This window comes from Podarcis melisellensis (assembly GCF_964234715.1).
Source record: "Podarcis melisellensis genome assembly, chromosome: 1".
NCBI classification, from domain to species: Eukaryota; Metazoa; Chordata; class Lepidosauria; order Squamata; family Lacertidae; genus Podarcis; species Podarcis melisellensis.
The window spans coordinates 8,432,886-8,458,333 of NC_138528.1; the positions used below are offsets into that span (position 1 = coordinate 8,432,886).

General features: G+C 46.7%; 2 protein-coding genes across 8 annotated transcripts in view; one reads left to right on the forward strand and one right to left on the reverse strand.

The window, feature by feature from the left end:
• PCNX4 (pecanex 4) overlaps nucleotides 1-3,901 on the forward strand; it is a 34,040-nt gene extending 30,139 nt beyond the window's left edge. For all 7 annotated transcript variants that reach the window (XM_081909400.1, XM_081909394.1, XM_081909398.1 and 4 more), the window contains one exon: nucleotides 3,154-3,901. In XM_081909400.1, the coding sequence (XP_081765526.1) occupies nucleotides 3,154-3,405 (252 nt within the window). In that variant the 3' untranslated portion in view covers nucleotides 3,406-3,901. The remainder of the gene's footprint in view (nucleotides 1-3,153) is intronic.
• Nucleotides 3,821-25,069, reverse strand: DHRS7 (dehydrogenase/reductase 7). Its single transcript, XM_081914047.1, has 7 exons — nucleotides 24,894-25,069; nucleotides 15,123-15,275; nucleotides 12,516-12,622; nucleotides 11,335-11,574; nucleotides 9,798-9,920; nucleotides 7,050-7,265; nucleotides 3,821-5,657 (listed from the first exon to the last, which is right to left on the reverse strand). The coding sequence occupies exons 1-7, from the start codon at nucleotides 25,027-25,029 to the stop codon at nucleotides 5,622-5,624; spliced, it is 1,011 nt and encodes a 336-aa protein (XP_081770173.1). The 5' UTR covers nucleotides 25,030-25,069; the 3' UTR covers nucleotides 3,821-5,621.
• Nucleotides 25,070-25,448: the final 379 nt, after the last annotated feature.

Consider the following 25,448-nt stretch of genomic DNA (forward strand, 5'->3'; position numbering starts at 1 on the left):
GTAGTTTGCCTAGTAAGTGATTCTAAAGATTCATTTATCCTGAGTAGAGCCTGTGTCATGGAATCCATTGATACCGTTGTTGTTCTTTCCTGTGTTGCTGCTGCTCCTGTCAAGGAGCCTCTTTTCTTTTGAGCCTGAGCCTGTTTTGCTTTGGATCTTGTTGATATTTCATTCAGTGGGCCGCTCACATCTCAAGGTCGTTCCCACAGGAACAGTTGCAGTTGGAAAATCCCACTGTTTCTATCTCAATGCAGCAGTCTCTCTTTTAAGCCTCTAGAGGGAGTACATTGTATCCAGTACGAAAACAAAGAAACAGGGAAAGAAATAGCCATACAAAGTTCCAAAAGCGAAAGTCCCAGTAAAAACCCTACTTTGTTGCAATTTAAAATGTTACAGTTTTTGTCCACTAAAGTCCCGTTATTTTATTTCAGATAAATCTTACTTTGTATCCTCAATCTAGTTTGACAGTTCACTTCAGGCGCTCACTGCTCCGGCAGCCTGGCCAGAGGTATCGGCAGTGGAAAGTTTCCCGTTCAAAACTCCTTTCTTTAAGCAGATAAAGTTAAGTCAAATTTCTTCCCCCCCCCTCCTGCTCATTGGGGGGGGGAGGTCCTCTTCCGATGTCAGGTTTAACAGGGTTAAAAAGCATAAATGCGTCCCCTTTAAGCACAGCTTACTCTTTTCGTTGCTCAGTCAATCATGCAGTTCCGGGAGGCAGACTTCCTTAATTTTTGCCTATCCCGTTTTCAGCCGAATCTTCTTAAATTTTAAAGTCCCGTTCCCTTTATTTGCTGTTCTTACTCACGGGTGTTGTTTCCAATCGGTAGTTTCAGGAAGGAATCGGCGCTCTCCGTCAATGGCGACGCGGCTTCGCTCTGTGAGCTGGGTTGCGATCCTCAGCACCGCGCTCACACCCGATGCCGCTCCGGAGCCTTTAAAAAGGCTCTTTCGCGATACCGGGGGGCGCAAAGGTGCCCACCGAATCTCCTTGTTCACAGGCTTCAGCGCCTGTGATTTTAGGGGTCCCCCGCTCGCCGTAGCGGGTCAGACCCGAACTCACGGAGCAGTCCTGCTTCGGAGCTCGAAGCAAGGACCGCCATTAACGCTGGCGCCGACCGGAAGTCCGGTAGGGGATGTTTTATCTCATGTTGATGGCCTTTCAGCTGTTTTCCTGGTGACCCGACAGAATGCAGAGCTAACCAGGGCTATTGAGAGCCAGTGTAGTGTAGTGGTTAAGAGCGGTAGTCTCGTAATCTGGGGAACCGGGTTCGCTTCCCCGCTCCTCCACATGCAGCTGCTGGGTGACCTTGGGCTAGTCACACTTCTTTGAAGTCTCTCAGCCCCACTCACATGAAAGAGTGTTTGTTGTGGGGGAGGAAGGGAAAGGAGAATGTTAGCCGTTTTGAGACTCCTTAAAGGGAGTGAAAGGTGGGATATCAAATCCAAACTCTTCTTCTTCATCTTCTGTTGACTGTCTGGCTCTGAAGCGCCCTCCGATTGCTCCATGGTTTTCCCTGGAGATGAGGGTGATGAAACAATTGTTGAGATGGCTAGAGCGCCGGTGGCAGAAAACTCATTCTGAATCGGACTGGACACGGGTTAGGGCTCAATGTTGAGCCTACCAAATGGCGATGGCGAAGAGGACCTTCTTCACTGCCTCTATTGCAACTGCAGAAAACATCAGCAGGAGACTCTTTCAGGTGGTTCGCAATCTATCAGAACCTCCTTCATCACCGGAGCCTGGTAGGGACCCCAAGAACTCCTGCAATGCTTTTGCAAAGTTTTTTGCAGATAAAGTTGCTCAGATTCGGAAGGAGGTAGACTCCATTTGGGAGCAGGGCCGGGGCAGGAGAGTGCTGGAGTCCTGTCTAGTCATGTTATATGGGATCAGTTCCAATCTGTTACCTCCGAGGATGTGGGCAGGCTGCTTGGACGAGTGAAACCAACCACCTGTCTCCTTGATACTTGCCCATCCTGGCTAATAAAAGTGAGCCAGGAAGGGCTGGGCGATGGGGTCTGCAGGGTGGTGAATGCTTCCCTCTGCGGGGGAGCCTTCCCAGACCCGCTGAAAGAGGCAGTCATTAAACCACTTTTTAAAAAAAACATCTTTAGACCTGGCCAATTATTGCCCAGTTTCAAATCTTCCATTCTTGGGCCAAGGTGATTGAGCAGGTGGTTTCCGAGCACAATTGAAGGTGTTGGTGATGCCCTTTAAAGCCCTAAACGGCCTTGGCCCAGTATACCTGAAAGAGAGTGTCCACCCCCATTGTTCAACCCGGACAGAGATCCAGCACTGAGGGCCTTCTGGCGGTTTCATCACTACGAGAAGTGAGGTTGCAGGGAACCAGGCAGAGGGCCTTCTCAGTAGTGGCGCCTGCCCTGTGGAACACCCTCCCATCAGATGTCAAGGAAATAAGCAACTCTCCTACTTTTAAAAGACACCTGAAGGGAGTCCTGTTTAGGGTTTAGTAATGTTTAATTGTGTTTTTAATATTCGATTGGGAGCCACCCAGAGTGGCTGGGGAAACCCAGCCAGATGGGGTATAAATAATTTATTATTATTATTATTATTATTATTATTATTGCTTTATATAGTTTGGTCTGCCTAGCTCAGTAGTGTGTACACCGACTAGAAGTGGCTCTCCAGGGTTTGACATTCCCAACACTACCTGGAGATCTTGGGAGTTGAACGAGCGGCCTTCTGCATGCAAAGCAGATGCTCTACCGTTGAGCTATGGTCCTTCACTCTGCAACCCCGTCACCATCTCCCATACTACTTTGAAGTGTCCCCCACCCTAAACTCTAGAATATTTGATTGGCCTTCCTCCCCATTCCAACGACAAGCCTCTGATGGTTCAGAATCTGCTGTCAGCAATACACAAGAGTGCCGATTTCCCACATACAGTGGACGCTCGGGTTGCGAATGTGATCCGTGTGGGAGGTACATTCGCAACCTGCATTGTTCGCAACCCACAGTGCCGCGTCTGCGCACGCATGGGTTGCAATTCTGCGCAAGCGCAAAGTGCAATTTTGTGTTTTTGCGCAAGCGCCAAAACCCGGAAGTAACCTATTCCGGTACTTCCGGGTTCAGCGCGGTGCGCAAGCCAAAGCATCTGTAATCTGAGGTATAACTGTATGTGCCTTGTCTTTCAGGGAGTTTATACCAGCAGAGTCCTCACCCTTCAGGAATTCCTAGTGCAAGTGGGGAGACTGAGCAGCGAAGCTGTTAGAGGGCAGTGGGCAAACCTTTCTTGGGAGCTGCTCTATGCCACCAACGACGACGAGGAACGCTACAGTATCCAAGCTCATCCTGTCCTCTTGAGGAACCTGACCATACAAGCAGCAGATCCTCCCCTGGGCTACCCAGTTTATTCCTGCGAACCTCTCCATGTACCTTTGCTCTAGAACTTGACCATTGGCCCTTTGGTTTCCTAAAGAAAAACTGCATTAATTTTCTTGACTCTTGCAGCAAGGAAAACTTAAGTTGCCAAAGATGTCAGTGGCAGCAGAAGAGGCCGGTTTTTTTGGCAGGAATATTATGAACGTGTCTCTTTCAGCCCCAGTGATGTCTGAACCTCTGATCCTTGTTGGCCTGATGGAGGGAGATGCTGGGAGAAGACTTAAAAGCAGGCAGTAAGCTCATTGATGTATTCTGCGAGGTTGTTGTTTTTTTAAATGAAAAATCAGTAGCTTGACATGTGACTTGCATTAGAAGGCATGTCACAGTTTACGTACTTTGAAACCACAGGTTAGTACAAAAATGTACATAGGATGAAAGCTTTCCCCCCGATTTTGAAAGACCACACTTGGATTTTATCACTTGTTTATATTGTATAGCTTTATTTGCATTGTCAAAGCAATACTTGAAGAAACACTCAATAATACATCTGTTCAGCCTGCAGCGAGTTCTTTTCAAATATAGCAAGTCGGATACTCTTACTTTGGTGCAAACAGTCTCATGGTGCAATAAGCCTGGCAGGTGGAAAAGCTTGCTCTGCTAATGTGCCCATCTCTAGATAACACTGAAATCATTGGGACCAAAATTCCTATAAGCAAGGAGAGGTTTGAAACCCAGGTTTTTACCTGTACCCTGCAAGGTGAAAAAACAAATCTCATGTAATATTTCCTGCCTCAGAGTGCTTTAGAATGACTGCTGTAGAACATGGAAATGAACATCTGGATTTCTGGGGGGTAGAAAAGGCTTTCCGACCTCGTTTTGCTTCGTTTTAGCATTAGTTTGAATTGTCCTTTAACTTTCAGTATCTTCCCATCCTGCTCTTCCACTTACATTTTGGCATGAGACTTACTAGGTGTCCCATTTAAGCCAAAGCACAAAGGAGGCTTCAAAGGGAACCCAAACCACCCGCCCCCTTTCATGCAATCTCTCTCCTCCCCCTTCCTTCCTGCACACCCACAGAAAGGAGCTCTGAAATTTCTGCTTCTTATTAACAGCAGATTGCCGCGTTGTTTGAACGGCTAGCCTTGATGATGAAAAGCAGAAAGAAGCCAGCTTCAATGTGTAAGCTTGTGAACCTTTGTTTTTGCTAACTATAATCAAGTTTTTACTAACTATAATCAAGCCATGTTTAAGGTTCATTTGAATTAATCTTTTTAATTTGAAGCAGCTTCGGATCTCGTCGCCACACGGGAGAAAGCCAGGCTAAAAGTCAACATGAGATCTAACTGCTGCCAAAGTACTTTTCTTTATAAATGTAAATATAGCGAAAACCACTTTAAGAACACAGCACTGCCTTAGTAGCATTCAGTAAGAGAATAGAGGTGGTAGATAAAAGCTTGGTCCTTTTTGTGTACCTGCAGGTCCCACTATCCAAACGCTCATTATACAAAAATTCATCTAAAAACGAGGAATTAGTACCCAAACCTCATTATACACACTGCAGATTCAGATATCCAAACAGCCAGACCTGTTTAAACAAATAAGCAGCCTTAAACGAGCCTTACTTATTTGTGTTTTGCTGGTAGATAGCAGCCATTTCACCAGAACAAGGCAGGAAGGGGGATTGGACAACTATAGAGAGCTTTCCCACCTCCCTTCCTTGTTTGCCTTTCGCAAGCTTTCAGAGGGTTTTCCAGTGTCCCTGCCCCCTCCAATCATTTTGAGGTGAAAATTCCATGGTCAGGAACACATTAGAAATTTCCCCATAGGAATCAATGGAAATGGCTGACTTTATGCAAGCGCTCACCTAACAAACGTTTTCCTGAGAGTGCATTGTTTGGAGAGAGACACCTGCATATATTAACATTCTTTTTCATATCCTGAGGTCTTGAAATGAAGCAAGATGTAAATGAGTCACTAACGACATTAAGGCAGGGCCTGAGAAGACACTGGGATATGGGGTGTAGATTTGAATGGTCCCCCTAGCATACAGCAGAAGATAGCACCATGAAAGGCCAGGTAGTAAAGGTTTTTGGTGGCTAACCACACTACAGTATCAACAAGCGTTATAAAATCATTTTTTATTCAAGAGACTATAGTGGAACAGGTATGGGTTACATATTATAACGTCACTCCTTATCCTCAAAAAAGAATGTGTGCTTAAAGCAGGGGTTCTTCCTCCTCCTTATGCTGGTATTGGTGAAAAGGAGAACGCAATGCTCCTTTAAGAAGATTTTTTGTAGTAAGAAATATCAGCATCCTGCAATTAACAAAAAGCACAACTTAGTCCAGACTGCTCTTAATGTCATTTATACTTAAGTATACCCGAAGGAGAGGCCCTGTATACCTGAAGAAGCATCTCCACCCCCATTGTTCAGCGCGGACACTGAGGTCCACTTCCGAGGGCCTTCTGGTGGTTCCCTGACTGCAAGAAGTGAGGTTACAGGGAACCAGACAGAGGGCCTTCTCAGCAGTGGCGCTCACCCCGTGGAATACCCTCCCTTCAGATGCCAAGGAGATAAATATACAGAAGAAAAGAAGAGTTTGGATTTGATATCCCGCCTTTCACTCCCTTTTTAAGGAGTCTCAAAGCGGCTAACATTCTCCTTTCCCTTCCTCCCCCACAACAAACTCTCTGTGAGGTGAGAGGGGCTGAGAGACTTCAGAGAAGTGTGACTGGCCCAAGATCACCCAGCAGCTGCATGTGGAGGAGTGGGGAAGCAAACCCAGTTCACCAGATTACGAGTCCACCGCTCTTAACCACTACACCACACTGGCTCTTTTATAAGCTGGTCTCTGATCGTAATAAATTATCTAGCTACAGCTTTTAGAAGACACCTGAAGACAGCCCTGCATAGGGAAGTTTTTAATGTTTGGTTAAATATTTAAAATGTTATTATGCTTTTATATTTGTTGGAAGCCTTCCAGAGTGCCTGGGGCAACCCAATCAGTTGGGTGGGTTACAAAGAACAAAAACATTTTAACACTCCTCCAACTGGGCTGTAGGAAAGAGGACCACTTTCACTGCCTAACAGCTTTAATGCATCATGGGATTAAGAGAGCATAACTTGAGGAAGGATCCAAAGAGTTGGGCCACCTGCCCCTCCCCTCTTCCTCCCCCTACAGCTTTTGAAAATACACTCTGGGAACCTGAATGAATATTGCAAAAGGCAGAGATGTGAGATGATGCCTTTTGTTCTGATCTTGCTTCTTCCACCTCTTCTGGCAAACAGCATGAAACCGGATCCTGCTTATTTCTCATTTTAAAACCCTCCAATAAAAACAGGCTGATCTGAACACTTTGGCCCATATAGAGGATGAACACAAGCAGCCCACAAAGTGGGTTGAGACAATGCATTGCAAGGGGACAAATGAAGACGGGGTCATACGCCACTCAGCCTTCAAAGCCCTTCAACACACATTGTTTCTGGCTGAATAGACTAGAGCAGAGTTTCTCAATCTTGGGTATCTCCAGCTGTTGCTGGACTACAAGTCCCATCATCCTTAGGCCAGCGATTAAGTCCCATCATCCCTAGTGGCTAGGGGTGATGGGACATGTAGTCCGAAAACAGCAGGAGGAGACCCAAGTTTGCGAAACCCTGGGCTAGAGTGATAACGGAACATAAGAACAGCTCTTGCTTGAAGGACGTACCTCTCCTTTTTTGAAATTCTCAATTCGCTTCTTCCCTAGGCGGTTCAACAACCACCATGCCCAGGTAGGTGTGTATTGCCAGAGGTAACAGACTGCCAGGTAGGGATGGTCGCTGATCCAGGCTTCCTTTATATCGTTAGCCATGCTGATCAGTGTTAGTCGCACACAACGGCCGGTTTCCATTTTGTGAGACTGATCCCCAACGTTTGCATTTGCCTGGATGGGAAAGCAGGGGGTTAGGGAAGAGAGTAAGCTGGAGAGGGAGGATCTGAGGATCACAGAGTGGTTTGCCGCATAAGATCTTTCTTTTTAATCATTTGCCGTATTTTTTGCTCTATAAGACGCACCAGACCATAAGATGCATCTAGTTTTTGGAGCAGGAAAACAAGAAAAAAAATATTCTGAATCCCAGGAGCCAGAACAGCAAGAGAGATCGCTACGCAGTGAAAGCAGCAATCCCTCTTGCTGTTCTGGCTTTTGGGATAGCTGCGCAGCCTGCATTCGCTCCATAAGACGCACACACATTTCCCCTTTTTAGGAGGAAAAAAGTGAGTCTTACGGAGCAAAAAATACGGTGTTTGATTTTTCAGATTGCCATTTTACAATCATATATACAACATAAAACTTAAAAGCAAGATTCCGTAGAATCTCCTGACCATCCCTCCTCCCCTTTGTGGGTCCTATTGTTAGTCATTTCCTCCTGCATCTTTTATAATAATCCAAATATTTTACATCTCCATTTTGTCCGAAATTCACCAGTAAACCGCAAGTGTTATTCCAATCCTACTAACCGTTTTAACTGTTTACAGTGGTTTTTAAGATAAATTATAATTCCCGCCCCCCTTACAGTGTAAGATCTAACTGGCCAGGCCAGATAGGTTTGCCACACCTGTGCCAGGTGTGAGCTAGGAGGCAGGTGAGCTGGATGGGAATTGGCCCATGCTGCCCCCAAGGTGGAGGCATTGATACAACCATATCAGCATAAAAGGGACACAGTTCAATATGCCAGTCCACTTTCAGAAAGCTGTATCTGTGCTAAGAGTAGGAAATGTGGCATTTTGCCCATGCCCATTTATGCTGCGTTTTAATCAAGCAAGAACTCACAGTACACCCGATGGATTTATTACAGTGACCACATTTGGACAATCTTATCTTTGTCGTGTTTAATAGATGGGCTGGTATGATTTTTTAAGTGTACTTTTTTGCTTTCTTTGCATTTTAAATTGTTTTGACCTGCCCTGAGATCACTAATGGTGAGGGGCAGAATATAAACCTTTATAAACAAACAATCTCTCATCTTAGTAAGCAAAGATCTGGTTTTTGTGTCCCCATCATAAACAAAGGGGCTGTGTGCTTGCTCAGCAAGGCTTGTTCATCTTTCTAACAAAATCTCTGTGTGATGTATCTTTGAAGGCAACCCCTAGGACACGGTTAAGGAATCTCTGATGCCTTAGACCTTGTTGTACTCCCAACTCCCATAATCCCTGTGTTCCCATCCTTGCCTTAGTGGGAGGGGGGCGCAGTGTGGAGACCTGGGGCCTAAAAGCCGGGGAGAGTTCTGGACAGCCGAAAGGGGTGTCAAGTATTCATGGGAAGAATTATGCTTAGTTCAGGGCAGGGGCTTATGAGGAAAGAGGCCTAGATTGTGTGACTCCGAGTTAATAGAAAAAGCTGTTCCCCTAAACTGGATCACTATCTTATGAGCAGCTTGAGTAGGCCACAAAGCTACCTTAACAATGTCCTGGCTTATTTGAGCTGAGATATTATTGTCTGAAAAGGCTTGGTACGAACTCTTCCAGGCTTACTTATCTGGACTGTGTTCAGGCACATTAATCATAAATTCAGTCACTGCGAGCGATTGGTGCTCTGTTGCATTTTAAGAAGAGACAGCTTTGCAGCCTGAAAGTTTCTTGCTTTTAAAAAAACAAAAGTGGATGAGAGGCCAGCCGGAGCAATTTGGATTTACGGGCTATGACTACATAAGAGTTTGGCCTTGCCAGAGGATTACAGAATAGCCAGCAAGACAAAAGAAGATCTGTGCAAGCGGCAGACCAGAGTTTTCCCTGTGAAGGCTACTGTGTTTGTCCTTTCAAAACCCACTCCTTTTTTAAAAAAACATAGATGGGACACGAAATTCAGCACCGCACAGAACACTAGACAAAAAGACAAAACTCCCCCTAGCATGGAGTTGTATTTGGAGAGCATCGCATTGGCTAGCCTAAGCTTGTTCTAGCCTTGCAAGTTTCCTATATGTGTAGGCACCTTTGGGGGGGAAATGTGGGGGAGCATTCGGAGACATGATTGCCCCACCTGTGTCCTGAAGTGGTACAGTCCTGGGACGGCTGTACCTTCTTTACCTGGAAGGTGTCCGACAAGATGCTGCGGGTCTTTTTTTAAAAAATATTTTATTTTCATTGTGCTTCCAAGGAGGATAATATGAAGCCAACTAGAGACTGGAATCCATTCATGAAGAACCTTGTTGTTGTTCTGGCTTTGATTAATAAGCGGTGAGTTATTAATTTATGAGGAATAACGTTTTACAGTGCAATCCTAAACATGTCTGCTCAGAGGTTAGTCCTATTCAATTCAATGAGGCTTCTAGGTTAAACTACTTAATAAACTAGCTTTATAAATATTTAGTGACAACTCTAGGTGATATCCAACTCTGCACACAGCAGATTTCTTTGATTTCACGGCCTCTTCTAATCCCAGTTAACACGGTCCTTTAATCATCTCAACCTCTCTTACCTTTGCAATATCTTCAGTGAAGACGTTTTGTATGATCTGTGACTGCACAGGCCCCGGGCAGATGTTAATTATACTTATCCCAGGATAATCAGTGAGCTCAGGTCGGAGAGAGTTGAAGAAGCCCTGGGAAACAACAAAAGCCTGACAGTTAAAGTACCAGCTCCCCCCCCCCCCAAGCTCAAACAGGACGGAATCTCTTAGGAATCTCAGATAACCTGCACTGGGGTGCACCAAGGGCCATAGCTCAGTGGCAAAGCATCTTCTGTGCATGTAAAAAGGTAAAGGGACCCCTGACCATTAGGTCCAGTCGTGACCAACTCTGAGGTTGCGGCGCTCATCTCGCTTTATTGGCTGAGGGAGCCGGCGTACAGCTTCTGGGTCATGTGGCCAGCATGACTAAGCTGCTTCTGGCGAACCAAAGCAGCGCACAGAAAAGCCGTTTACCTTCCCGCCGGAGTGGTACCTATTTATCTACTTGCACTTTGACATGCTTTCGAACTGCTAGGTTGGCAGGAGCAGGAACTGAGCAACGGGAGCTCACCCCGTCGTGGGGATTCGAACCGCCGACCTTCTGACCGGCAAGTCCTAGGCTTAACCCACAGCGCCACCCGTGTCCCTTCTGTGCATGTAGAAGGTCTCAAAATTAATCCCCAACATCTTTGGACGTAGGGCTGGGAGAGAACCTGTGTGAAACCTTGGAGATCCCTTGCCAGCCAGGGTGGACAGTACTAGGTTTATATAAGTCAGCTCCCTGTGTTCCTAACAAACCACACTTGTCTCGTCTATCACAGTTTGGGGCAGGGCGGTGAAATGTTCACAGGGGAACAGTTAGGGCCAGAGGCACCAGCTTGCAAAGGTGATTGTGTGGCGGGGACCGCCTCTCCTGGTATGTCCCACAGAGGACCTTACAGTCTTCAAACAAAAACATCTTGGACGTCCCAGGCCACAGGGAGGTTAGGCTGGCCTCAACCAGAGCCAGGGCTTTTTTAGCTGTGGCCCCGATCTGGTGGAACGCTCTGTCACAAGAGACCAGGGCCCTGCGGGACTTGACATCTTTCCACAGGGCCTGCAAGACAGAGCTGTTCCACCAGGCCTTTGGCCAAGGCACAGTCTGACCCCCTCCTTCTGTAATCCTCACAGAACTCTAGCCCAATGGTTGCCATTAATTTGATTTTGAATTGGTTTTAGAATGAATTGATTTTAGAATGCTGTGTTACTTCTATTGTTGTTAGCCGCTCAGAGCCCGGCTTCAGCTGGGGAGGGCGGGCTATATATACAATTTTATTATTATTATGTTGCACGAATGAGCATCACACTTCCCTCCCTAAACTGGGCAGAAGCTTCCTGGGCTTGGGGAAGGAGGTACCAGGGGAACATCTAGGGGACTAGCCTAGTCCACTGACCGCACGCCACTGGGGAAGGGGGACCAAGTCTGTGAGAGAGTCATTTGCCAAAGGCCACCTAGTGAGTCCATGGCAGAGATAAGAGTCTCCAAAGCAAGCTGCGAGCAGTCGAAGGCCGGAAGAGAACCCGTTACCTGCAAGGCGTGTTTGCTGGCGCAATAGCCGGTGGCCAAGGGAGCTCCCATGATGCCCATCACGCTGCTGATGGTGACAATCTTTCCCTGCTTCCTCTGTGTCATGTGGTCCAGGACGTATTTCGTTAGGGAGATGGTGCCAATGTAGTTGAGCTCCATGATAGCCTTGTAGACATCGACGGACGTGTCTACATAGAGGGAGCGCTGGGAACGGCCGCCGTTGTTCACCAAGACGTCGATCTTTGGGAACAAGAGGGGAAAAGTTAAGCATGTGTAAGGATACAGGGTGGGGAAACCCCCGAAACTTGATTTTTCTGTGGGGAATTCCCTTTCAAAAGACAGATACCAACTGCAAAGTTGCAAATTTTTCAGCTTTGTTTTACTAAGTAAAAGGAAAATAAGCATGCTGAATTAGGTAATCCTAAAGACTTATTTATTGAGCATTCATTCTGATTAGTTTGCGCAAAGCTTGCATGAAGGTTAGGCTGTATCTGCACTTAACTGAGCATTTGTTCTGGTTTTTTGGCAGGGAGGTAAAACAGCAATGAGCATCTTCACTTTCCTAACTACAAAAGTTACTTTCTTTTTTCCACAAGGCGCCAGAGTGCTTTAATGTACACTGCTTGCAAATTCTGATATATAAATACAGTGGTACCTCAGGTTACAAACACTTCAGGCTACAGACTCCGCTAACCCGGAAGTAGTACCTCGGTTTAAGAACTTTACCTCAGGATGAGAACAGAAATTGCACACTGGCGGTGCGGCGGCAGCGGGAGGCCCCATTAGCTAAAGCGGTAGCTTAGGTTAAGAACGGACCTCCGGAATGAATTAAGTTCGTAACGAGAGGTACCACTGTACTGGATATAAATACTTTTATTATTTTTAAACTGAACTCAGGATCCCAACTGCATGAGTAGTTCCATGTGCCGAAAGGGGCTTTGGGTTCGAGTTTCTAGAACAGCAGCCCCCTCATGCTGCTTATGACAGCTTTTAAAACCATTCAGATATCTCATGAAGAGCTGGCTTTTCATCCACCAGCTTAAAGAATGCCAAACTGCTCCACATTTTATAACAAATGACCTTTGACACCCATTTTCTGCCCCTTTGCAAACTGTGGCCAAGGCAGGTGCCCCTGCGGCTCCTCCCTCTCCCCCCAATCCACTGAGGAAAGTCCGACTTACCTTTCCAAAATGCTTCAGGACAGTTTTTGTCGCCGCTTCGTGGGCACTCCTGTCAGTCAAGTCAAGTGGCACAATGAGAATATCCTTGTCAGTGAGGCTGCTGATCTCTAAATGTGTTTTTTTTTTAAGCCGGGGAGAGGAAAGAAGGAAGAAGAGGAACCGTTTAGAAACAGTGGTAAACAATCCTTCCTCTTCTGTTTCATTAGCCCCACAGATCTTGGGATGCAAGAGGCGCTCACATGGCCTGTGTTGCACAGAATCACCATGCAGATTGCACATGACCTCTGGCAGGTCATGCTAACATTGGGAGCGGCCTTAAATTACTGGTCAAACCAGCTCTGCACTGTCCAAATGATGACCAGGACAGTAAGGCGTGTTAAATTTTCCAGCTTTCAAATTCCAAAAAGCTGTAACATGACTTGGGAACGCAAAAGATACGCTGGTTAAATTAATACACTTTAGTATATTGGTTTAGTTTTCTGCAGGAAAGGAGTCCTTGGGTGTTTAGTATTAAAGCTCCCCCCATCTTAAAACATACTGTATTTTTCGCTCCATAAGGCGCACTGGACCATAAGGCGCACCTACCGTATTTTTCGCTCCATAAGACGCCCTTTTTCCCTCCTAAAAAGTAAGGGGAAATGTGTGTGCGTCTTATGGAGCTAATGCAGGGTGGAGGCAGGCAGGAAAAGCCCCCAAGAGCTGCACACAAGCTCTGTGAGGCTCTTGCGGGCTTTTCCCCAGGAGCGAGAAGGGACTGTCTTGGCTTCTTTAGCCGCACGCAGCCCCTCCGGCTGGGAGAGGCTGCGTGCGACTATGGCAATTCCCCCACCTCCTGCAAAAGCCCACAGGAGCCGCGCACCCTTTAAGGAGCCCGCGGCTCCTGCAGGCTTTTCTACGAGGAGGCAGAAGGGACTGACTGGCCGCGTCTTATGGAGCGAAAAATACGGTAATCAGCCTTCAAAGGTTTCTCAATTTATTTCTATACTGAACTGTATGCAGCTCTTTTCAGGGTTTGCAAACGGGTTGGCGGGCACATGAAGGAACCCTTTGATCAGCTCTGCATTTTTTTTAATGCTCTACATCGCTGCAAGGCCAGCCTCCCCCTCCCCACCCACAGAGAACAAATGATTGTAAACTGCGTAGTTAATGGTTAATCATGAAGGCTAATGCGGGGACCTCGTATTTTTGCAAGCAAAATGACCCCTGTGACGTTCAAATGCTGTCTATCCATTTGACCTGATCTCTCCTTTCCATCGGTTACACACTGGAATCCAGGAGCCCTGGACAAGATCTAATAGGACTTGTTAATGATTAAATCCCTAAATGCTCTCCATAAGCAAAACTGGCGTGGACCTTGTTTCCTTCATTTGTTGAGCAAATATGACGTGGGCTGTGCTTGGTTTGCAAAAGTGGCTCTAGCACTGCAAGACTACAACCTTTGCCACAGATAAACTGCCCATCACTGTGACCTTGGAAACAATAACCCCTGTTTTGTGGCAAGATGCCACTGTTAGAAGTAGCTGACAACCTCTCCCCCACTTGGCAATGTTTTAATAATGGGGGAAGGTGGGTGGGAGGAACAAAGGGTGCGTTGCATCAGCAGAACAACTACGCAACATCGCTGCTTAGCTCAAGCTCAGCAAGGGTTCAATGGATGGAACATTTAAACCATTTGGTTGCCAGTTAAAAGAGCAGTTAAACCATCATTCTGGGTTCAAGCATAGGAAGCCCCCAGCTTACTCAGGGGTAATGGATTGTTCCTAAAACCAAAATTGCATAAAGTCAAAACACATTGGGTGCAAAGAGAGGTGGGATCGCTGAAGGCTTTTTTCCTGGTTGCCCACCCTATTTCTGTCCCCTTCTTATTTTATTGCCAAGCACATAAAGCTGAATGCACACAAGTTAAATGTGCATAAATTGCAGGCTTGCTGTATTCACACCCCCCAACTTTTTTTATATGTTTCAGGGGAGAAGTGGGATGAGAATGCCCCCCAAATTTTGGATTAATATTCAGGGGCAAGGCAAATCCTAAGAATTTTCAAGGGGAGGCCTTATCTGTGCTGGCTGCCAGTTTGCTTCTAGGCACAATTCAGTATGCTTGCGTTTATGTTTAAAAACCTAACCAAATGCTATTTTTCTAGAAAAAGAGGTGTTGGAGCTCACAATGAATGCCTCCTTCGTCAGCTGCAACAGCACCCACCTGGGACGTGTCGGAACTGAGCTCTGGCATGTTTTGGCTGGGGGAAAAAGCCCAGCGCCTAACCAGTTAGGTCCTAAATATCTGGACATAGAAGCAAACTTCAATCCCCACCAACCTTCTTCGACATTAAGATGGGCAAAATGGGGTTCTCTTGGTGCTTTTATCATGCACAGGTGTACAGGAAACGGTGGCCCAGGGCAGGGGTGAGAAAGCCCATGGGCCAACTTTGACATAACAACTTATGATGATGCTTGATGGGCAGGTGCGTTGGAAGGGACCCAACAGATCACCTAGAGCAACCCTCTGCCATGCATAGAATACGGTTTCCCACTTGCAGCGGGGGATTGCAGGCACAGATATTCTAAAAGCAAAATAAAAGACACGCTTTCAAGATAACGAAATCCTACCAATGCACTTCTTTTTCACTCTCTCCAGCTCGTTCTCCCTTCTCGCCGAGAGCGCAAGTGGCGAGCCGATCTTTGCCAGCTGGTAAGCCATCTCCTCGCCGATTCCGCTGGAGGCTCCCGTCACCCAGACAACTTTCCCAGGCAGCTCCTTTTCTGTCGGAAGGAAGGCATGCAATAATTTAAAGAGGTGTCTTTTCATCAGGGCAACTTTGGTTGGTGAATTTTTGTGTGCATACACCCACCCCTATACAGTCATACCTTGGGTTACAGATGCTTCATGTTGCGTTTTTTCGGGTTGCGGACTGCCAAACCTGGAAGTACCGGAATGGGTTACTTCCGGGTTTCAGCGGTCGCACATGCGCAGAGGCGCTAAATCACATTATGCGCAGAAGCGCCGAATCGCAACCCACGATTGTACAGACGCGCAGACACGGGTTGCGAACGTGCATCCCACACGGATCACATTTGCAACCCGAGCGTCCACTGTATATAAATGGTGGTGGGTGCATACACACACACACACACACACACACACACACACAATCTCATCCCAGTATACCTGAAGGAGAATCTCTACCCACATTGTTCAGCCCGGACACTGAGGTCCTCCTCTGAGGGCCTTCTGGTGGTTCCCTCACTGTGGGAAGTGAGGTTACAGGGAACCAGGCAGAGGGCCTTCTCAGTGGTGGTATCCGTGCTGTAGAACGCCCTCCCTTCAAGGAATTAAACAACTACCCGACTTTTAGAAGACATCAGCCCTGCTTAGGGAAGTTTTTAATGTTTAATGTTGTATTGTGTTGTTTAACGTTCTGTTGAAAGCCTCCCAAAGCGGCTGGGAAATCGAGTCAGATGGGCAGGGTAGAAATATATTATTATTATTGTTATTGTTTAAAAATAATATCATTTCAGCAACATATTACAGAAATAAAATGCAAATAATACAATTAAATGAAAAAAAACACACACACAAATATACAAATTTAGATCATTGCACTCACTATCCCTAGGAAGAATACTAATAAATATTGAGGTTGGAAGGTAGCAACACAGAATCATAGAATCTTAGAGTTGGAAGGGACCCTGAGGGTCATCTAGTCCAACCCCCTGCAATGCAGGAATCTCAGCTAAAGCATCCATGACAGATGGCCATCCAACCTCTGCTTAAAAACCTCCAAGGAAGGAGAGTCCACCACCTCTCATGGGAGTCTGTTCCACTGCCAAACAGCTCTTACTGTCAAAAAGTCCTTCCTCATGTTTAGTTGGAATCTCTTTCCTTGTAACTTGAATCGGTTGATTCAGGTACAGGCTGGTTTTTTTCGGCAGGCAGCAAGTGTTTGTTTTTGCTAAGACAGATTTGTTCTTTAGGGCAAACTCCCTAGGAGTTGCCCTTGCTAGACTGGCTTAGGAAAAACAAGAAGGAGTCTTGTGACTTAACAGATTTATGATATAAATCAGTTTCCACGGGCTACTGTCTACTTCATCTAGACTAGGGGTAGCCAGTGTGGACTCCCAACTCCTACCAGCCTCATCCAGCAGGGCCAATGGCCAAGGATGATGGGTGTTGTAGTCAAAAGGATGATGGGCTTTGTAGTCAAGCAACATCGGACAGTTACCCCGATCTACACCATAAATGCTTCCACAAGACGTTGCCCATGTGCTGCTGGCTTGATGTTGCTGGATGTTACAATCCCTTCAGCCAACATGGCCACTGGTCAGGGATGATGCAAGTTTTAGCTCAGGAACATCTGAGGTCATCACACATGGGCTACCCGTGGTTTAAACTGCAACATTTTTTGCCTTTTAAATGTGCCACAAACTCTTTTTTTCATTAGCAGGCACACACATGCTTTCCAGTTTGAGCTTTTCATTCTTTATAGGGGGATTTCGTTCTTTGGGGAACACCTTATAATTTATTGCCGAAGTGCTGTTTTTCATATTGTGGCTTCTTAGCTGCCCTGAGAGCCCCAGGAAGCAAGCAGGATATGTTTCATTGATAGATATATGATAGATGATAGATAGATGATAGATAGATAGATAGATAGATAGATAGATAGATAGATAGATAGATGATAGATAGATGATAGATAGATAGATAGATAGATAGATAGATAGATGATAGATAGATGATAGATTAGATAGATGATAGATAGATAGATAGATAGATAGATAGATAGATAGATGATAGATATAGATAAATACATGAAAGAATGAATGAATAAGGCGGTTTTGGCCAAGCAAGATCCAGTTTATCTGTAGGCAACGGAAGAAAGTCAACTCCACGCAACATAAACTTCTGTGTTCTTGCACAAACTAAACACCCTTGCTGCGTCAACAGAAAGAACTCTGTGCTCACCAAATTCTCAGAAATTGCAAGCGACAAGGTAAACAAAGGGATTCCTTGCTAAATCGCTTTCTTCATCCTGGGCTGCTCTTTAGCAACAGATACCATGTAGGTGTTTGCTCTCTCAATTGTTTCACATAGGTCTGAAGGCGAACAAAACACCGTTTGCACAGTCATGGACTGCACTCCAGAGACAAGCAGTCGGCCCACATTTCCCTCACTTACACACACACACAACCCCCTGCTTGTGACCTAAACCCTTAACCCTGAAGAGAAGACTATAGAACTCATCCCCTTCTAGTATAAAAGGACATTTTGGGGGGGTTTTTTCATGGAGGAAGCACTTTTTTTAAGAGCAATATAGCCTGTGAGGTTCACAGAATCGTAGAGTTGGAAGCGACTCCGGGGGGCATCTAGTCCACCCCCTCCAATGCAGGAATCTCAGCAAAATTGCGTCCGTCTGAGATCATCTGCAGAAGCGTTGTTGCTGGTTGTTCCCCAAGCTGATGAGGCTCATTTTGCAACAAGAAACAGGGTCTTTAGTGTCATGTCGAACATCCTGCCAATGGAGATTCAGCAGGCACCTTCTGTGCCAACTTTTAAATGCCTGCTGAAAATATTTCTATTCTGCCAGGTCCATGAAGGCAGTGAATACTACATCCTTCTGCAAGGGTTAATGGATGTTTGGTTTTTTTACTATTTAATGGCATTTTTATTGCACAGTTTTATGTTGCTATTGCTGTAAACCACTTCGATTTTTTTAAAAAATGACGCAACAGTATACAAATATTTTTTATAAATAAATAAATAGAACATGCACTCTTTTTAGTTTATGTAAAGAGAAGCTGCAGGAGGGGGTCGTAGGGAGTTCGGAGGAGAAACATAGTTCTCTCTCCCTGCATTTCACGGGAAGCTTCCATTGCCGCCAAAGGGATAGTCCCTGGAAAGGTAAAGAAAGGATTCAAAGAGGCAATGGCAGCTGGGAGAGAAAGGGTTAATTCTTGCTCCTTACTCCCCTGCCTGGGCTGCTGCTTACAAAACAAATGCTGTGATTATGTGATGTCCTCATTTGCCTTTGGGCAATTAAGATTAGATGCAATTGTATTTGCACAAAGGCCCTTGACACCCAGCAGAGAAATTTCAAGGTGGAAGAGATGTATTCAGGATATGTTTGAGGGTATCTGATGGCCTATTCTGGAGTTTGGGGTGTTAGGAAAAGGCTAGTACCTCTGGTAGAGGACATATCATGATCTTTTGGGGTATTTTGTCCACCTTTGGTCCCCCTCTTGCACTCAGGTCTCACCTGTGGCTCCCAGAAGCTGTCAGAATGCGACAGCGGCCACACCCTGGGAATGGCTCTGACCGGCTGGCTAAATCAGGTAAGGGTAGCTGATGGGCTTCGTTGTTGTTGTTTAGTCCTTTAGTCGTGTCCGACTCTTCGTGACCCCATGGACCAGAGCACGCCAGGCACTCCTGTCTTCCACTGCCTCCCGCAGTTTGGTCAAACTCATGCTGGTAGCTTCGAGAACACTGTCCAACCATCTCGTCCTCTGTCGTCCCCTTCTCCTTGTGCCCTCCATCTTTCCCAACATCAGGGTCTTTTCCAGGGAGTCTTCTCTTCTCCTGAGGTGGCCAAAGTATTGGAGCCTCAGCTTCACGATCTGTCCTTCCAGTGAGCCCTCAGGGCTGATTTCCTTCAGAATGGATAGGTTGGATCTTCTTGCAGTCCATGGGACTCTCAAGAGTCTCCTCCAGCATCATAATTCAAAAGCACCAATTCTTCGGCGATCAGCCTTCTTTATGGCCCAGCTCTCACTTCACCCAACTGCAATTGCCTATCCTTTGGTGGAAAGTATTAGTGAAACTGATACACAGCCAATGTAAGCCTGCAGTACAGATCTGAGAGTTGCAGTGCAACTGCATTTCAGGATTATTTTCGCAAGAGGATGGGGGTCTAGCCCTGATGTTAGGTGGCCCAGCCCTCTGTGGTATTGTTCCCCCAGAAGGCCGCAATCTCCTTCTGTCTACAATTTACAATCCAACCGTCATAACGACAAGCACGTTGCGACTGCTTTTTAAAAGCAAAGAGCTCAACAGCCAGCCAGCCATAAGGAGGCGGTTTCTGCAATTGCTCCGTCTGGTTCAGCGCAGATAAGAACGGAGCCCAGAATATCTGGAGGGTGAAAGATTGGGGAAGGCTGGGTTAGATGAATCAGAGGGACATTGTTGGGTATGGGTTACAAGAGCCAATGTAGAAGGAATGTACCCAAGTAACAGATACCAAGACAACACATTCTCCCCTCTGAATGAGGGGCATTTGACTGAATACGGAAAGGCTTTTGATCCAATAGAGGCACCCACAAACAAAATGGAAGGTTGGTTTTTTTTTGCTGATTTCCCTATTCTCCGGCAGTTTTCCACCCCGCATCAGTTGCAGAGATCAGGAAAGCTACCACCAGGGCCAAGCAGATGCCAGCAAGGTTAATGAATAGAGTCAAGGAAGCTGGTAGAGGCAAGGAACACAAATTGCTGCAGAAATGGCAGCGGATACTAAGGGAGGCAATAAAAAAAATTGAGGAGCACCACTAAACACACACATTTAATGCATTAGGAAACCAGCTTGGCAGTAGGATCTTTGGACCAAAAGGGAGTTAGAAGGAGACTTCAGAGATCCTGAATGAATTACCGTATTGGCCTGAATAGAAGCTGCACCTTTTTTTTTTTCAAAATTCCGACTATGAAAAGTTACAAGTGCGGCTTAAATTTGTGACCTTACAAAAATTGGCTCGGAGTTACAATTCTACCAACCGCAGCAATTTTCAGCCTGTAACCCAATTTTAAGGGAGCGGCTTATATTCACGTATTGTCTTCTTTTATTTTTTCCCTACTTGAATTTTAAAGGTGTGGCTTATTTGCAGGCACGGCTTATATTTGGGCCAATGTATTTGCATCTGTCTTCACAGTGAGAGATGTAGGGCAGATCCCTTACCTAAGCTAACTTTCTCAAGAAGAGAGCCTAAGGGACAGAGGCAAAAGGTGATGACGGGAAATGACGTTCGAGGCCTGATTGAGAAATTAAAAAGGAACAAATCACCCACGGAAGGAGTTCTTAACTCAAATGCGGAACTGCTGGTCTTCCAGCAAAAAAGTTGTAACTTGTCCCTAAGATCAGCTTGACACTTGCAGCTGTACTTGTGCGTACAGTTCTGGTCACCATACCTCCGAAAGGATATTGTAGTGTTGGAAAAGCAAAGAGCAACCAAAATAAACTGCGGGGTGTAGCAACTTCCGCCAGTTTACAGCAGCATCTTTGTGAACAGAATCCCAGATCAGATGGCCTTTGGGCTGATTCAGCAGAGTTCTGTCTTATGCCTTTAGCACCAGGACCTGCAAAATTCCTGCTGGCACCTTATGTGCCGTATTTTTCGCCCTATAGGACGCACTTTTTCCCCTCCAAAAATGAAGGGAAAATGTGCGTCCTATGGGGCGAATGCAGGCTTTCGCTGAAGCCTGGAGAGTGAGAGGCGTTGGTGCGCACCGACCCCTTTCGCTCTTCGGGTTTCAGGAAGCTATCCGCAAGCCCGGGGAGCCCACAGGAATTCCCGAATGGCTCCCTAGGCTTGCGGATAGCAGCCTGTTCTGGGGGCTGGGGTCGGGGGAAGCTTGGGCGCGCCTGGGGAAAAAAAATTTCTCCCCCCTTTATTTCCCCCCCTCAAAACTAGGTGCGCCCTATGGGGCGAAAAATTCAGATTGAGGTCTAAGAGCCAGAGTTGGGATTTCCTCTCTGAAAATCTGCGTAAGTGGGCATAAATGCATATCTAAATCAGCACACGCAGATCTGCTGGCCTGTACCCAACTCTGTCAAGTGACTAGGAATGCCCCTGCCTAGACAGGATGCAATTTTCAAACTACATTCAGCTTGGAGGGTTCTGAGTTGTGCAAGATGGTAGCAGAATTTTCCAGTGCGGCAACAGCTGCCAAGAAGCACACATGCAAGCATTTGTCCTTCACAGATGTTTGCAAATTGTCTGGCATACGCTGTTCCTTTGGCTCCAACAATCACTTTTTGTGATTTCCCAGATTCCCCCCCTTAGGCTGCAATCCTAACCCCATTTGCCTTTGAGTAACTCGCATTGAATGCAATAGGTCTTACTTTTGAGTATGTTTTGCAATAACGTTAAAACGCACACAATAGCAATATAATATTTTACCTTTTATTTTTTTACCTATTTAACCCTCCTGGAAAGGAGCGGGTTATTATCCTTTAAATGTACATACAACCAGTATGATTAACGGTCCATAAAAACGTGCTTTCTCCATATACATTTTTCTTTCCGGTACTGGAGTGTAGATTCCTTTTTCGTAGGGGTTGTGACTAAAATAGTAACCACAAGCCAGATTCAACTACTCATTTCCGTTAGCAGAAAACAGAACAAGGACTCCCACTAGTGCAACATGGCTTTCCCCCTTTCCTTCCCCTGCACGCCCTCCTACCTCCCCCCAAATCTGCTCTGGAGGATCGGGGAACCCCCCCCCCAAGTAGCTGGGGGAGGAAAGGGGAGATTGTTCCATCAGGCAAGCAGAATAGCTTGCGTTGAGAAAGCAATCTTCTTGCAGTGTTTCTCAAACTTGGGTCCCCAGTTTTTCCAATTCCCATCATCCTTAGCTAGTAGTACCAGTGGTCATGGATTAAGGGAGTTGCAGCCAACAAGAGTTGAGGACCCAAGTTTGAGAAAGGCTGCTAGGGCTACGCTGAATTCTACCCCAAGTCCAGGAATGGAGGGCAGTAGTTATTCAGGGTTAGCCATCACCCAAATTTTGGACATTTCTCTTTCACTGCTGGACTTTCTTTTTAAATTCATGTTGTTGAATACAGTGGTACCTCTGGTTAAGAACTTAATTCGTTCCAGAGGTCCGTTCTTAACCTGAAACTGTTCTTAACCTGAAGCACCATTTTAGCTAATGGAGCCTCCTGCTGCTGCTGCGCCGCCAAAGCACGATTTCTGTTCTTATCCTGAAGCAAAGTTCTTAACCTGAAGCACTATTTTTGGGTTAGCAGAGTCTGTAACCTGAAGCGACTGTAACCCAAGGTACCACTGTACAGTGAACAAATTGCGTCAGAGCTGGGGAACTAATGGCCCTCCAGATATTAAGGTAAAGGTAAAGGGACCCCTGACCATTAAGTCCAGTCTTGTACGACTCTGGGGTTGCGGCGCTCATCTCGCTTTATTGGCCGAGAGAGCTTCCTGGTCATGTGGCCAGCATGACTAAGCCGCTTCTGGCAAACCAGAGCAGAGCACGGAAACACCGTTTACCTTCCCGCCGGAGCGTTACCTATCTACTTGCACTCTGACGTGCTTTCGAACTGCTAGGTTGGCAGGAGCAGGGACCGATCAACAGGAGCTCACCCTGTTGCGGGGATTCGAACCGCCGACCTTCTGATCAGCAAGTCCATGGCTCTGTGGTTTAACCCACAGCGCCACACTACATTTCCCATCGTTCCTGACCACTGGCTATGTGGGTTGGGGCTGATGGGAGTTGGAGTTCAGCAACATCCGGGTGACACCATGTTCCCCTACCCCTGGACTACATGGTGGAAGCAGCTACAGTGGTGCCCCGCAAGACGAAATTAATTCGTTCCGCAATTTTTGTCGTCTAGCGAATTTTTCGTCTTGCGAAGCACGAAATCCCATAGGAATGCATTGAAAATCAATTAATGCGTTCCTATGGTCAAAAAAAGTCTAAACAAAGCCAAATTTGGTACAACAACAGTTTATTAACTGCTCTTTAAAGTCACACATACTGTAAAGAGCAGTTCAAAAACTGAAGGGAAAATAAATTAACTTTATAAACAAAACATGTCTTTGTTTTTAGACGTCGCGAGACGTTTTCGTCTTGCGAAGCAAGCCCATAGGGGAAATTCGTCTTGCGAGGCAAATCGAAAACGGAAAAACCTTTCGTCTAGCGAGTTTTTTGTCTTGCGAGGCATTCGTCTTGCGAGGTACCACTGTACTCTGCTGTGGAATGGTTGTTTCGTTTTTAAGATACACATGTATACACACAGGATGAACACACAAAGCCTTCTAATTTAGAACAGTGGGGCTTAATTCTGAGTAAGCCATGTATTGAATCAGGCTATAGGGTGGTTTGATTTCACAGAAACACACTTCACTACTCACATAGCTCAGCCAGTAGAGCATGAGACTCTTAATCTCAGGGTTGTGGGTTTGAGACTCGCTTTGGGCAAAAAGATACCTGCATCTCAGGGGGTTAGACTAGATGACCCCAATAGGACCAGATTTACCCTCGTGGTCCCTTCCAACTCTGTGATTCACCTGGCAGCAAGCTCAAACCCACAGGTCTATCCCAAAACTTGATCTCACACTATGAAACCAAACCCTTCCCAGTCCTGTGGCTGCACCAATTGTTTCCTCTGTTGCTGGTTGCTGTGCGGAAAAGACAAGGCAAGATTGCAGGTTGCCCAGATTTTTTTAAAGCAGCAAATGCAGCAACTGACGAAGGGTGACTTGGACAGTGTTAGCAGATATGTGCATAAAGGCATTTCCCTTTGGGGCAAATCAAAATATAAAATATTTACCGAATATGAATAGATATCTTTTCAAAATCAAGTGCCACTGGGAGTTGTTTCTTCTTGTTTTCCAAGATGTTTCTTGTTTTTTAAAAAAATTCCGTGTGGCGCAAACAAATTTTTGTTCTGACAGTGTTGCCCAGAGTCTTAATTAGTCCTTGATTGCTAAACCATCGTTCCTGTATCATAGCCATTAGGCTTCGTTGCAGTTGCTTTCCAGCTGAAAGGCCACACCCATGTTGCCCCACTTAATCTCAAAAAATGTGCCTAGAAAATTGCTGTAGGCAGGCCAGCTTTTGCCAAATTAGTTCCCGACTGCACCTCCCACCAGCCCCAGGTAGCAGGGTTTATACCTAGCTGCTGAAAGTTGGTAAGTTTGCAAACCAAACCTGCTCCACTCCCTCGCCTGCAAGGGAGCAACACTTCTGGGCAATTGCACATACGCATGATCACAGGGCACGCATACACGTGAACTTCTAAATCTGTGCTTTGCTACCCAGAGTTTAAAAACAGGTGTATTTGGAGAGCTTCCCTGCAGAGAGCCGCTGCAAGTGGGCGCAGACTGAGTTAGCCCTCCTGGTGCGCTCCAGATGTCGCCCAACTCCAGCGCGCAAAATCGCTACCCATTGATCATTCTGACCCAGGCCATCCAGGAGGGCACCACGTTGGCTACCCCTGACTCCGAGCAGGGCAGCTCTCTGCGTTCAGGGATGGAGAAGTGTTTGGACACGTCCTGCCACGTCCCACACGGAGAGGGGAAGCGAAGAAGGCGAAAGAGGAGGAGCGCAACGCGCGCTCCGGGGAGAGAACCAGAGCGCCGCGGGCCCGGCGCGCCGCTTACCCGGCTTCTTGCCCCACCATTCCGCCGCCCACACGGTGAGGTCGCTGTCAGCTCGGAGCCAGATGGCGAGGTTGATGATCAGGTAGATCAGGAGGCCGGCCGCCGCCAGGGCGCAAACGAGACCCCAGCACACCATGGCGAGAAAGAGCGCGCGACAGGCAGCCGCCGCCGCCCTTAAGAGGCAGAGGGGACGGAGCCAGGCGAGAGGGGCCGCCCTTCTCTGCCAGCAGGGAGTGACCGTGGCTCCGAAGAGCTGAGCCGTCCCCGGAGGGGTGGAGTTGCCGCGCGCGGTTCTCTCCAAGAAAGTGGCTACCGCCCCCTTCGTTGCGCGCGGCATTCTGTGCAGAGGCTGGAGGCGTGGAAGGTTTCCGACTGCCCAGGGAAGGAGCCCGGCTTGGCCTGTTCCTGTGGCTTTCACAACATAGAATCGTAGACTTGGAAGGGATCCCGAGGGTCTTCTAGTCTAGTCCAAGCCCCTTGCAAAGCAGGAATTTCAGCTAAAGCACCCGTTACAGATAGGTAGCCGTGTTGGTCTGCCATAGTCAAAACAAAAAA